Source organism: Daldinia loculata, assembly GCF_022478755.1.
Source record: "Daldinia loculata strain CBS 113971 unplaced genomic scaffold F4817scaffold_45, whole genome shotgun sequence".
NCBI classification, from domain to species: domain Eukaryota; kingdom Fungi; phylum Ascomycota; class Sordariomycetes; order Xylariales; family Hypoxylaceae; genus Daldinia; species Daldinia loculata.
In genome coordinates, this window is record NW_026054899.1 from 247,671 (window position 1) to 259,666 (window position 11,996).

At 47.1% G+C, this 11,996-nt stretch overlaps 4 protein-coding genes across 4 annotated transcripts; 1 reads left to right on the forward strand and 3 right to left on the reverse strand.

The window, feature by feature from the left end:
• Positions 1–175: 175 nt before the first annotated feature.
• On the reverse strand, positions 176–1,644 carry F4817DRAFT_367251 (iron permease FTR1; the record flags this gene model as incomplete). The annotated part of the gene is made up of 4 exons (XM_049307091.1): positions 176–669; positions 721–919; positions 971–1,416; positions 1,486–1,644. The coding sequence occupies 4 exons, from the start codon at positions 1,642–1,644 to the stop codon at positions 403–405; spliced, it is 1,071 nt and encodes a 356-aa protein (XP_049156645.1). The 3' UTR covers positions 176–402.
• A 1,671-nt stretch (positions 1,645–3,315) lies between these two features.
• F4817DRAFT_200250 (putative ferroxidase) lies at positions 3,316–6,054 on the forward strand. The gene is made up of 7 exons (XM_049298574.1): positions 3,316–4,003; positions 4,063–4,566; positions 4,640–4,860; positions 4,927–5,282; positions 5,335–5,385; positions 5,457–5,631; positions 5,702–6,054. The coding sequence occupies exons 1-7, from the start codon at positions 3,650–3,652 to the stop codon at positions 5,937–5,939; spliced, it is 1,899 nt and encodes a 632-aa protein (XP_049156646.1). The 5' UTR covers positions 3,316–3,649; the 3' UTR covers positions 5,940–6,054.
• Positions 6,055–6,754: 700 nt separating this feature from the next.
• Positions 6,755–9,057, reverse strand: F4817DRAFT_345589 (ATP synthase beta chain mitochondrial precursor). The gene is made up of 7 exons (XM_049304276.1): positions 8,931–9,057; positions 8,679–8,826; positions 8,575–8,596; positions 8,407–8,492; positions 8,308–8,350; positions 7,692–8,246; positions 6,755–7,643 (listed from the first exon to the last, which is right to left on the reverse strand). Exons 1-7 carry the CDS (start codon positions 8,939–8,941, stop codon positions 6,952–6,954), a joined length of 1,557 nt encoding a protein of 518 aa, XP_049156647.1. The 5' UTR covers positions 8,942–9,057; the 3' UTR covers positions 6,755–6,951.
• A 155-nt stretch (positions 9,058–9,212) lies between these two features.
• F4817DRAFT_345590 (TPT-domain-containing protein) lies at positions 9,213–11,828 on the reverse strand. Its single transcript, XM_049304277.1, has 2 exons — positions 11,020–11,828; positions 9,213–10,952 (listed from the first exon to the last, which is right to left on the reverse strand). The coding sequence occupies exons 1-2, from the start codon at positions 11,449–11,451 to the stop codon at positions 9,642–9,644; spliced, it is 1,743 nt and encodes a 580-aa protein (XP_049156648.1). The 5' UTR covers positions 11,452–11,828; the 3' UTR covers positions 9,213–9,641.
• Positions 11,829–11,996: the final 168 nt, after the last annotated feature.

The window sequence follows — 11,996 nt, forward strand, 5'->3', positions numbered from 1 at the left end:
ATATTAAAATAGTTGTAGTTGACCTTGATTTTGACTAGCTAATAAGTACTTGAGTAGATGAGATGGTTGAAAATGATAGGTACCTTGGTCTTGGCATACGATATGGGGAGCGGGACCACGGGAGTGACGTTCACACCACCAAAATCTGACAGCTTGGCAAATGTGGAGACACTAAATCCATTTGATTTGATAATACATTTTATTTATCTACACTCTTTGCTTCACAATTCACCTTCGATATTATGTAAATTACCCTCCATATATATACGTAGTATAGCGGAACGTCTCCCCGAGTTCTGATGGCTTCGACAGAGCGTTGTATAGCCCGAGACTCCATCCTATACCAACTTGGAACTCGATATGTGAAGAAGCAAGAATATCGCGACTCCTATATATGTATCTCTAGGTGGCTGGCTTGTTAGGCACAGTATTCTCTTCATCGGACCTATCAGCTTGAACGACCGGACAAGCTGAGCTCTCCTTCGATTTCATAAAGGGCAAATGTCCTTTAACTTCGCGGTATCTCATAACGCCGAATGAGATCATAACAACAATCCAATAGACGTTATAAGAGATGACTGAGCCATATGTTGCCGAGTTGGTCCATCCAAGTATCGCGTTAAATATACCCCAGCCTCCTTCGCCGCCGTTCAGCTCAGGGCTGCAGCACTGTACCAGATAATTAGCAATCAGAGAAAAGACATAGAAGTAGTTACATACGTTCACGTGCCAGACACTCTTATCAATGTCATAAGAGCCCGGTCCATTTCCCAGTTCGGCCGCATCGCCACCAATAATGTTGTTCCATTGCTGGTTTTCAAAATACCATACGGAACGCGAGAAAAGACCGGCGCCAACTAGATATAACAGGCATGTGGAAGCTATTAGGAAGTACTGCAGTTTTGTTCCCGATCCTCCCCTAGTGCAAGTTAGTGGAATACGAATCATACTATCACATATCAGAACTCACTTGTATAGGATATATCCCACGATAAAACCGGCGATTAACCCGACGACTACGGGAAGCGGAACCGCAGTTGCTGGCGCAGAGAAAGACACGCCAGCTACGAAGACAATGGCTTCGATGCCTTCTCTCAAGACAGTAATAAAGGGAAGGACGAACATAGCGTACTTCTCGGCGAAGCGCTTCAGCCAACCATTCCGCTGACCGCCCGTGACTACCGGGGCTTCGAGAGCTTTGGCTAGCTTGACACGCCACTTCTCTTGCATTTTACCAACACGAAGGAGGGCCACGCCCACGATGCTGATGATTATGGACGCAATAAGGGCGAATGCTCCTTCATAATTGTACTCGTTCAGTGCCCAGGTATCCTTACCCAGGGTATAAAATGCGCCAATCAGTCCGCCGGCAACGACGAGGCAGAGAAAGAAGCCGAGTCCGACTCCAACCCACACCTATAATTTATGGTTACTCTTTCTATACTCAATATTGAAATACTAGTTAGAGGCGCCGGTGTGTCTTACCTGCCTAACGAGTGTCTTGTACACTTTTACATCCCGATTAGGGCCATCGAGGGTCTGCTTAAGGAAAGCCAGTAAGACAGAGACGATGATGACCGTTTCGAGAGTTTCTCGGAAAACGACAAGGAACACCGGGACGGCAAAGACAGTATCTCCTGCCATTACGAAGGAGAAGCTGGCGAGAAGACGCTTCCAGTTTCCTCGAGTAGGAACTATTAGGATTTGGGAAGATTGGTCCGTTAGGTATAGGTAGGTATGTTTCGAAGATGGCGAATTATCTGTTGATCTGATAAATGGAATCAGATAATCTGGAGTGGGGTACAGGACCAAGGAGTGATTGGATTTGGTTACTACGTATGATTGATGCTTGAGGAGTGTGGGAGACAGGTTGTTTGCTTGGACGATGAAACGCCGATTACGGCTAGACGAGAACGGCTTTGAACATCTGATGGGGAGATAATTCGTTCAGCTCTGCTAATATTCCGTGTCAGCTGAGAGGGGATTCAGCCAGTAGTCCTATTAGGATCTCGCGTGGCTGTTGAAAAATCGACCGTTGATAAAAGTTGGCACGGAGCAAAGCAGTGCGTAGAGGATCGAATCCGATCAAGCCAGCAAGATGGTTCGATAATTGAGAAAAATCGAACGCCGGATTGTGGCAGCCCTTGCAAACTAGGTAGGTATCAGGTAGGTAACCTGGCCGCTCTTGTAGCCAGCCGTCCATTCTACCAGTATCTGGAGGAGTGTAGGGTTCACGGCTTCACTAATAAGTATTAACGAGTATTACAGACAGGGTCTAGGCATGGGGGACCCGTTGTCTTGCAGCGGTACGAAAAACATAGATCCTTGCTTGGCGGTTCAAGCTTTGCCAATACACCCGGCTACAACCCTAGCTGCTTCTGACACCGATCCTTTACGGGGACTAAGGACGAGCTAGGACGAGCAGCTTGATAATGAGTTCGGGATGGGTCTTGGAAAGGTTTGCTTTCCTTATTAGACCTTACTTTAGAATTTGACCGAGTCTATATTTTAGGTACGTTAGGTAGTTTGTATTTATGTGGCTTTTCGTTTAACCCTAAGGTTCCCGTTCAAGTTATTAGTACTCTCATTTTTACTGCTAATTGGTCATTGTACGGGACTAGCGAGGTACGCGAGAAAGGACCCCACGCCATTATTACCAACCTCTAACCTCTAACTGCCTAAGAAATCTTATCAGATCATCGTACTGCATCTTGTAGCAGTGGGTGTGTGGGTACGGGTAGGGTAACCTTTTGTTGTCACCTACCGAGATCGCTGTATGAAGTAAGTAGTCCGAACCACGAACTACCCAATAAAGATGGCTTATTTCCCTTGTGCTGGGTGATTGCTTCCATTCTAAAACCATAATCTGTATGTTTTCTTTTAACAAACACATCCTAGACCCTGTCATTGGTCAAGATTTTATTAAGTAACCAACCGACTTCCCCTCCTTTTGCAAAAGTATTTTTTATAGAAATACGAGTATAACAATGGCTGTTTACCCAAGATCTAACATTCATTTCTAGGACTGGTCCGGATTCTAAAAACATCAATGTTTTTTTTTTACGTAGTAGTATGTGCACTAGCCGTAGCGTTATACGATGGCGTCGTTCAGAATGTCGGCGAAATCAAGCCGTTTTCTTTTAGGGTATGTGTTAGTCTAGAGCAGTCCGAACTTCTCAACTCTCCTCCCTGCCGCTTTAATCCTCATGGTACATCAGGTCAATAAAAAAGCGCGAGCTCTTGACATGGGTCAATGCCACCTTGCGTCCTTGCTGTTACATTCACCGATTGATAAGATAATCTATTAATTCCTCCCTACCCCCTTGGCTAAACAATCGCTTTCGGTAAGACTTGCTCCTGACCCATGTAAGTCGGATACTGGTACTGTATACACAGGGTCTACATACACAGGATCTATCACCTATCTCCCACTTGACCCAAGTCCTAGGGTAAAATAGTTTCAAAGATTCCAGATTCTTCAATTCATATGCTAGTTCATGTGCTATCGAGGACGCCTCTACTTTACCGAGTACGGGACTCCAATTTACCTAATTACCTACACCTAGGTATTCCGCTTCCAGGCTCCTAATTCAATTCCTACTCTACTGTTTCTCTCTTTCATATTACCCGCCAGACGGGAGTCTTCATCATGTCCTCACTATTCAGACGTCTCGTCCCGATTGTAGCTTCGGCTGCTACTCTTCTAAGTCTCTCGAGCGCTGCTACCGTCACCCATAACTTTAGGATAGGCTGGGTCACGTCGAATCCCGATGGAGCGTTTGACAGACCAACCATCGGAATTAACGACCAATGGCCTATTCCTCCCATTGTCGCTGATATTGGCGACAATATCGTAATTAACGTCCTAAATCTGCTCGGAAACCAGTCGACTTCTCTTCATTTTCATGGCTTATTCATGAATGGCACAACTCATATGGACGGCCCATCTCAGGTCTCACAATGTTCCATTGCGCCGGGCTCGAGTTTCACCTACAACTTCACAGTAAAGATCCGCAACAAAAGATGTATATCGGTCATGGAACTAACTAATATGATGAACAGATTAACCAACCTGGCACATATTGGTACCATTCTCATACCAATGGACAATATCCCGATGGGCTAAGAGGGCCTCTCATTGTCCACGACCCGAAATCTCCTTTTCTTGACACATATTACAAGCAAGAAAATGAGAGGATTTTGACTGTCTCAGACTGGTATCATGATCAGATAACAAATCTACTTCCAGGATTCATCAGCAAGGGCAATCCTACAGGAGCTGAGCCTGTTCCACAGGCCGCCTTATTCAATGATACGCAGAATTTGAAGGTTCCGGTCCAGCCTGGAACAACTTATCTCTTCCGCGTTGTAAACGTAGGGGCCTTCGCAGGCCAGTACATTTGGTTCGAAGGCCATAACATGACCATCATCGAGGTCGATGGTGTCTACCATCAGCCGGCTGAAGCCGATATGATCTATCTGTCTGCTGCTCAGCGTTGTAGCTTTTTGGTGACGACCAAAAACGACACGACAGCTAACTATGCATTTGTGGCGAGCATGGATACTGTACGTAGGCTATTCTTTAACTGGGTATTTTGCTGTTCTTTGATTACTGACTTGTTGGTTACCCCTATTCTAGACTTTATTCGATACTCTGCCAGATGACTTGAACTACAATGTCACTGGATGGCTAGTCTACGATGAAGCTAAGCCCTTACCAGAGCCTGCACTGGTCGATGAATTGAACAACTTCGACGACATGACCCTGCTCCCATACGACAACCAAACACTACTTGTCAAGCCAGACAAGGAGATTCAACTTGACGTAATCATGGACAACTTAGGAGACGGCGCGAACTAGTAAGTCCCCTCTTTATACATTATAATCCCTTTTGATGCAAATGCTAAGTCCTTTTCTCCTATTAGTGCCTTCTTCAATAATATTACATACAAATCACCCAAAGTGCCTACACTCTACACAGCTCTATCCGCTGGAGAACTGGCGACGAATCCTACCGTTTACGGCTCTTTCACACACTCTTTCGTCCTTGAGAAGGGTGATATAGTGCAGATTGTGGTCAATAATCTGGACACAGGACGCCATCCTTTCCATCTCCACGGGCACCACTTCCAAGCCGTCTACCGGTCCGAGGAAGACGCTGGAACCTTTGAGGATTCCGGTGTTACAGAAGCCGATTTTGCTGCTACACCTATGCGTCGTGACACTTTGGTGCTATTCCCTACCGGCTACATCGTACTTAGATTCCGGGCTGATAACCCTGGTGAGTTTACTTCACGCTATGGTTCTTCTATCACATGCTTATGGATACCTAGGTGTTTGGCTGTTCCATTGCCATATCGAATGGCACGTTGCATCTGGCCTCAGTAAGTATTTTCCCAGACACGAATTCTAGCCCCTATTTCCAAGGAATAGAAACTAACATTATACACTATAGTCGCAACCTTCGTCGAAGCGCCCCTCGATTTACAAAAGACGATCACGATCCCAAAAGACCACCTGGACGCGTGCGCCGCCGATAATGTTCCTACGGCTGGCAATGCTGCCGGAAACACAGCAAACTTCCTCGACTTAACAGGAGAGCCTCGGTCTCCTGACCCGCTACCAGATGGGTAAGACAGAACATCCCATTCTACCTACCACCATCTCGCCCATTGCTCACTGTATTAACCTTTCTCACAGATTTACAACGCGCGGCAAGGTAGCTCTAGCATTCAGTTGTCTCTGCGGCATTCTCGGCGTCATAGTAGTCGTTCTATACGGGCTCGCGCCGGACGCAGCTGCCCCTGAATGGGTCGAACAACGCGCTGCGGAAACGCAGGTCCCCGACTCGGCGGTGCGGTCGTCAGGAGGCACAGGGGCGGAGCCTGAACTTGTTACCGTTACGGCTGTATCTGGGGGTGGGAATGCTAAGGCGTGATAAGAGACTCATGAGCCTATGAATAATGTATTGAAGATGTACCTAATACGTACCTAGGTGTAGGATACAAGAGTTAGAAGTTCAGGGGTAATATACCATGTCATGAAGAGAAATATCTAAGTCTGGTTTAATACTTATTGTCGTACTATGCATGTGAGCGAGATACTGAGTACCTAGGTAATCTTGCGATGTGGTTTACTTCAAGACGAGGCACCCTTCTTTTTCGGTTTACAGGCTTAGCATCATCTTTTATATCAAAGCAAGCATGTAATTTTTTCATGGAGATAAATATGTAAACTATGTCCTAGTTTCGACGTATTTCATTAATTATCTTACCTATGTAGGCCCTAGGATTTCAGGATGTAGGTATATATAGACGTGTATCACTACACGGATAAGCATACAGCCAACCTGGATCTGTTCGACATCTCAAAGAAGACCAAGTTACTAATGCTAATTTCGTATATAAATATATCAATAATCTGCTCTCAATGGCATATTCCGTTTCTATATTATACTAGGGTTGCTGGACACGAACGGATGTATCACCATATTAGTGCAAGTGCTTGCCGGCAGAGGTAAGTTCAACTACGGCCTGGGGCCTTGCCGCTCTGTGCTCTCTTAATTGTCTTGGTCAGATTTAATTGCTTAATCTAGTCTATATACCTTAAACGAATATTTCGTTCAGAGCAAAGGGTCGAACTCGTGGAAGGTCTCGTTCTCAGAAGTTGACAATAGACCATGCAGACTAGTTCAATGCCAAGTTCTACATGGAGACAGAAGGAGGAAATAAAACTCCCAGAGTAGACACCTCGAAGGAGCACTTAGATACGTATTTGAATGGAACATCGGGACATATCAGAATTAGCGTGGAATTTTAGGTATACAGCTCACAAAAGGACTTGATTGAGCTAGGGAAATCATCAGACCGCACTGCTCTCCTTTTCTAGATATACACAGGTCACTCCCGGGTTTCGGTAGCGTCTATTTAACAGCAGTCCATATTAATTCCTTACGACTTCTCCAGCTCAGCCAAGATCTTCTCTCCCTTCTCCTTTGCCGACGCGAAGTCGCCAACCATGTAGAAGGCACCTTCGGGGAGGTCATCACCCTCACCAGCCAAGATAGCCTTGAAGGAGGCGATGGTGTCCTTGAGGTCAACCAGCTTACCCTCAATACCAGTGAAAACCTGAGCGACAGTGAAAGGCTGGCTTAGGAAACGCTGGATCTTTCGGGCACGCTCGACAGTAAGCTTGTCAGCTTCCGACAATTCATCCATACCCAAAATGGCAATGATATCCTGTAAGGACTTGTACTCCTGGAGGATTTGCTGGACACGGGTGGCGGTGTCGTAGTGGTCCTGACCGACGACACGGGGGTCGAGCATACGGGACTTGGAGTCCAGAGGGTCGACAGCGGGGTAGATACCCAACTCAGAGATACCACGGGACAACACAGTGGTGGCGTCCAAATGGGCGAAGGTGGTGGCGGGGGCAGGGTCAGTCAAATCGTCAGCAGGGACGTAGACGGCCTGGACGGATGTAATGGAGCCCTTCTTGGTTGTGGTAATTCGTTCTTGCATACCACCCATATCGATGGCGAGAGTGGGCTGGTAACCGACGGCAGAGGGGATACGACCTAACAGGGCGGACACCTCAGAACCGGCTTGGGTGAAACGGAAGATGTTGTCGATGAAGAGAAGCACTAATTGGTGTTAGTAAATATCAACGAAGCAGTGAATATTATCCATACCATCCTGGCCTTCTTGGTCACGGAAGTACTCAGCGACCGTCAGACCGGTAAGAGCGACACGGGCACGAGCTCCGGGGGGTTCGTTCATCTGACCGAACACCAGGGCGACCTTAGACTCGCCATCGAGTTGAATGACGGAGGTCTCCTGCATTTCGTGGTACAGATCGTTACCCTCACGGGTTCGCTCGCCGACACCAGTGAAGACGGAGTAACCACCGTGGGCCTTGGCGATGTTGTTGATAAGCTCCTGAATGAACACAGTCTTGCCGACACCAGCACCACCAAACAGACCGATCTTTCCACCACGAGCGTAGGGAGCGAGCAGGTCGACGACTTTGATACCGGTAACCAGAATTTCGGCAGAGGTAGACTGCTCGGTGAACGCCGGGGGTTCGGCGTGGATAGGCAAGAACTTATCGGTCTTGATAGGACCACGCTCATCGATCGGGTCACCAGTGACGTTCATGATACGGCCAAGAGTGGCAGGGCCGACAGGAATTGTGATGGGAGCGCCAGTGTCGGTGGCCTTGGCGCCTCGGGTGAGACCCTCGGTACCTATAAAGATATGAGTTTATTGTCGCACGCGAATTTTTTTTTCTTTACTATCGTAACCTACCGTCCATGGCAATGCAACGGACGACATTTTCACCCAGATGTTGCTGTATGACATTAGAATTGATTTGAGATTATGTAGACTTGTGGCACTGAAGCTTACCGAAACCTCGAGGATAAGCTTCTGTCCGTTGTTGCGTGTCTCTAAGGCGTTTAGAATGGGGGGTAGCTTTGCGGTGTCGAACTTGACTGCAGGATAAAATTTGTGTTAATAGAGCTACCCTCGAAGACAACTAAGAAACGTAAAGGTTGTCATTAAGGTATCACTAACCATCGACGACGGCACCGATAACCTATTCATATATCCATTAGCTCTCATCCCACAATTCGGCAAAGCTTTGGTAACGGTAACGGTGTTTCGCGATCGTAACTCACCTGGTAAATCTTGCCATCACCGGCACTCGACGTACTCGCGAATCGGCTCGTAAGAGGGAATCTTAATGCAGATGCAGCAGGCCTTACTGCGCGCCTTGTCGGGGCGGCAAAGGCAGGCCTGGCAGCTCTCGCGAAGGAGGAGAGGCCGCTAAAGTCGGGGTAAAAAAAACTCTCCGTCAGCTCAATTGACCTCAATTGACCTCAATTGGTGGAGGGGCACTTTGAAATGTTAATCTAGACATAATAACTCACCTCTTGAACATCTTGAAAGATGACCTAGAGCGATAGAGAATGGATGGAGTGGAGGAGGTGATGAGTCTGGGGGAGGAAATAATTTGAAGCAAGATCGAAGTAAAAATGGCGCTGGCGGCCGTCTGGTCCGGATGAACTTGGAATCCAGGTTTGGGAAGCTCCACACGTCTATAAGTTAGTTCACGTGACAGGTCACATGAGTTTACGGTAGTACCCGATCCAACTCCACTAAGACTTCCTAGGTAACCTTCCTAGGTAACAGAAAGAGGTCCTTGGTGCAGGGTAGCTGCTGCTACTAATTCAACACAATACCTTAGCTACCTAGTATCAAGTACATTTTTCTATCTCTATCCCCATTTGTCCGATCCGGCTTAGGATTGAACTAGTATAAGTATAAAATGGTATCCGAGGCCCTTACAGCACAAATCTAAATCCTACGCCTATGCAACATCGCATCCCATTGATCTATAGGATACTTGTACAGACGACCAAATTGGCCGTATTCCAATCCCATTCCGTCTCATGCCTTGTAGGCCTAGCTCATAATTACCTAACCACGAGCCTCTATTTGCGAGATGATTGCAGTGACAACAACTTTTTGAATAACATGGGTACTGACTTAGTATCCCGTGTACCAAAAAAAGAAATCAGTTTTCATACGTAACTTCCGACGTCTCATACACTTCTGGCTCTATCCGGAAAGCCTATAAATCATCGAACACTAACTCTATCCTCGTATCTCCAAGTTTCTTCCTGCCTAGTACCGGGTGGCAACCAAGCCGCGTTACTGCTACCTCTTTGTCGGCCTTTGCCGGCATCATCGCTTTTCTTAAAATCATCGGCTACAGAACTCGTTTGCGAAGAATGACCATTAGTATAAGGATGAGGCGTCGGTCCGTTAGACATAGACATCGGGCTCCCAAAAATCTGCGATGCTTGGCCAGAAACACCTGTTTTATTTTGGGTCGTATTGAGCGGTAGCAGTGGTTGGTCCCCTCCCGCACTCTGACTCAAAAGACGTGCGCGTCGGTCGGCCTTGTTGCTGTCGTTCGTCCGATCATACAAGTAGAGACCAAGGAATGTCAACGCAATGCCTACGGCCTGGATTGGAGTCGTAGGGTTGCGGAACCATAGAATCGCGACTGTAATAACCCACACTCGCTTAATAAGAGACGCAACCGAGTATGTTACGGGTGATACCATCGATAGTAAGACAAAAGCTAGGATGTTTTGTCCGAAATGAAAAGTGCCGTTGAACAGAAACTCGAGTGCTAAGCGCCCATGATCAAAACTGTTGGGGTGCGAAGAGAGATCCACAGAACCGTCGTGGTAGACGTCCCTGATAAGTCCGATACCTTCGCCCCAGAACCAGATTGGGGACGTCAGCAGAAAAGCAAGACCAGAGGAATAACACAGAAGGTTCAATTTATCGAGCTTGCGGGATTTTGCTGATAGACCATCTGCCTCTGCTTTGGCTGCCTCGTTAAAGAGCCTCTTAGAAAAGATATTTTGTGTGACGAAGATAATAGTCGCCAAAAGAGCGTATATAATTCCTACGATCTCTCCTTTAAAGGTGTGGTTCGATGAACAGGAGAGCATCACACCTAGTGTAAGCGGTACCAGGGAAAAGTACGTAGCTCTCGGATATCGTATGTCGAATATAAACCGGTAAGCAAAAACGGTGAACAATGGTGAAAGTCCCTTTACAGTGTGTACCATAGATACCGGAATCTTAGAGGTTGCCGTGGAACTCAGTAGATGGCCACCAATCTGAAATCCAGCTAAGGGGAGCGTTGTCATAATGACATCCCTCGATGGGTATCGTATTGGGTTCTTCAATGCCGGGATCGAATCTCGCAGGGAAGGGAATACGCTGGCCAGCCACGAGGAGGCCAGACAGTAAAAGGCGACCAAGAAGAACTGAATCATGGTCAAGGTGGCAGGCTTGTTGAAAGCGTTGAGGATGGATTTCGAAGACGTATTTGTCAAGGCAGATGACATATACCACATAATACAGAGGATCTAGACAATTACGTATGTCACGTCAGCACATGTCGGACAGGGTAGCCATAATGTTTATTTGACATACAATGAGCTTCGGGGATACGGGCGCCCGTAGCGCATCTGCTAATTCATGGGCATTCTGGCTAACGCTGCCGCTTCTATCCCTGATAGTACGAAAGGCTTCACTAATACTCTTCTGTCGTCCGTGGCCTCGAGGAACACCTGCTGACGGACCTAGTGGGGAGCCAAATCGTACACCTCTTGATGCAGAAAGGTCCCTTCGTGGTTGCCAACGATCTCCATTTATCTGAGCTCCTCCACTCAACCCAATCCCATATGCGTTCAGCCCGGCAGGGCTCATGGATCTTGCACCATTGGCGCGCATCGCCGGAGAATCGATATGGTCTGGAAACTTCTCCAGGCCGGAATCGATATCTTGATCGTCCGGATGCTTGGCATTGGATCGGGGTACGGAGGATTCTCGGGCATAGGAGCCCGAGCTCGTAGAATGAGGCATCGAGGTAACGGAGTTTGCGGTGCAGGTTGGTGAAGTTATAACGAGTGACAAGCAATGCGCAATTGCTCGAATCAAGGAGTTCAGTTCATACGATCATTGCTTCGGACCTAATGCAAAGCTTGATGCGATATGATTGATATTGCGAGGTTCGCTGGCCGGTTATTATGGATAACAGATTGGTAGTACAGTATCAGATTCATCCATGAATAAAACATCGACTGACTATCTGCGTAGGTTAGATAGGTAATGTAATAAGGAGGGTCTGACTTCTGCCGCGTGGCGACCCCTGTTGAAATGACTGGCTGACTGACGCGATTGAAAAAATGGGAGAATCTCGTAACGAAATGCCAAGAGAATGTTCCCAAAAAGTTCCAAGCGTCACCCGCAATTAAGCAAAACGCTAGGACGTGCCAAGTACCTAAGTACTGTAGCTAAATTTGGCCAGATCTGACGCATTGATTATGCACCCGATAAGTAACCTATGGATTGCACGGCTAAAGTTTGCGCCACGTACCTAAGATAAGAATTTCACCATTTAAATGGGG

Bases quoted from the DNA above. Each gene is read 5' to 3' on its own strand.
- F4817DRAFT_200250 (XM_049298574.1), top strand. From the start codon at position 3,650: ATGTCCTCACTATTCAGACGTCTCGTCCCGATTGTAGCTTCGGCTGCT. The intron at 4,567-4,639 runs GTACGTAGGCTA...CCCCTATTCTAG, and splicing joins TTGTGGCGAGCATGGATACT to ACTTTATTCGATACTCTGCC. The intron at 5,386-5,456 runs GTAAGTATTTTC...TATACACTATAG, and splicing joins GCACGTTGCATCTGGCCTCA to TCGCAACCTTCGTCGAAGCG.
- F4817DRAFT_345589 (XM_049304276.1), bottom strand. The intron at 8,597-8,678 runs GTGAGTTACGAT...ATATATGAATAG, and splicing joins GTGATGGCAAGATTTACCAG to GTTATCGGTGCCGTCGTCGA. The intron at 8,351-8,406 runs GTAAGCTTCAGT...AATGTCATACAG, and splicing joins AGCTTATCCTCGAGGTTTCG to CAACATCTGGGTGAAAATGT.
- F4817DRAFT_345590 (XM_049304277.1), bottom strand. From the start codon at position 11,451: ATGCCTCATTCTACGAGCTCGGGCTCCTATGCCCGAGAATCCTCCGTA. The intron at 10,953-11,019 runs GTATGTCAAATA...GTAATTGTCTAG, and splicing joins CCGTATCCCCGAAGCTCATT to ATCCTCTGTATTATGTGGTA.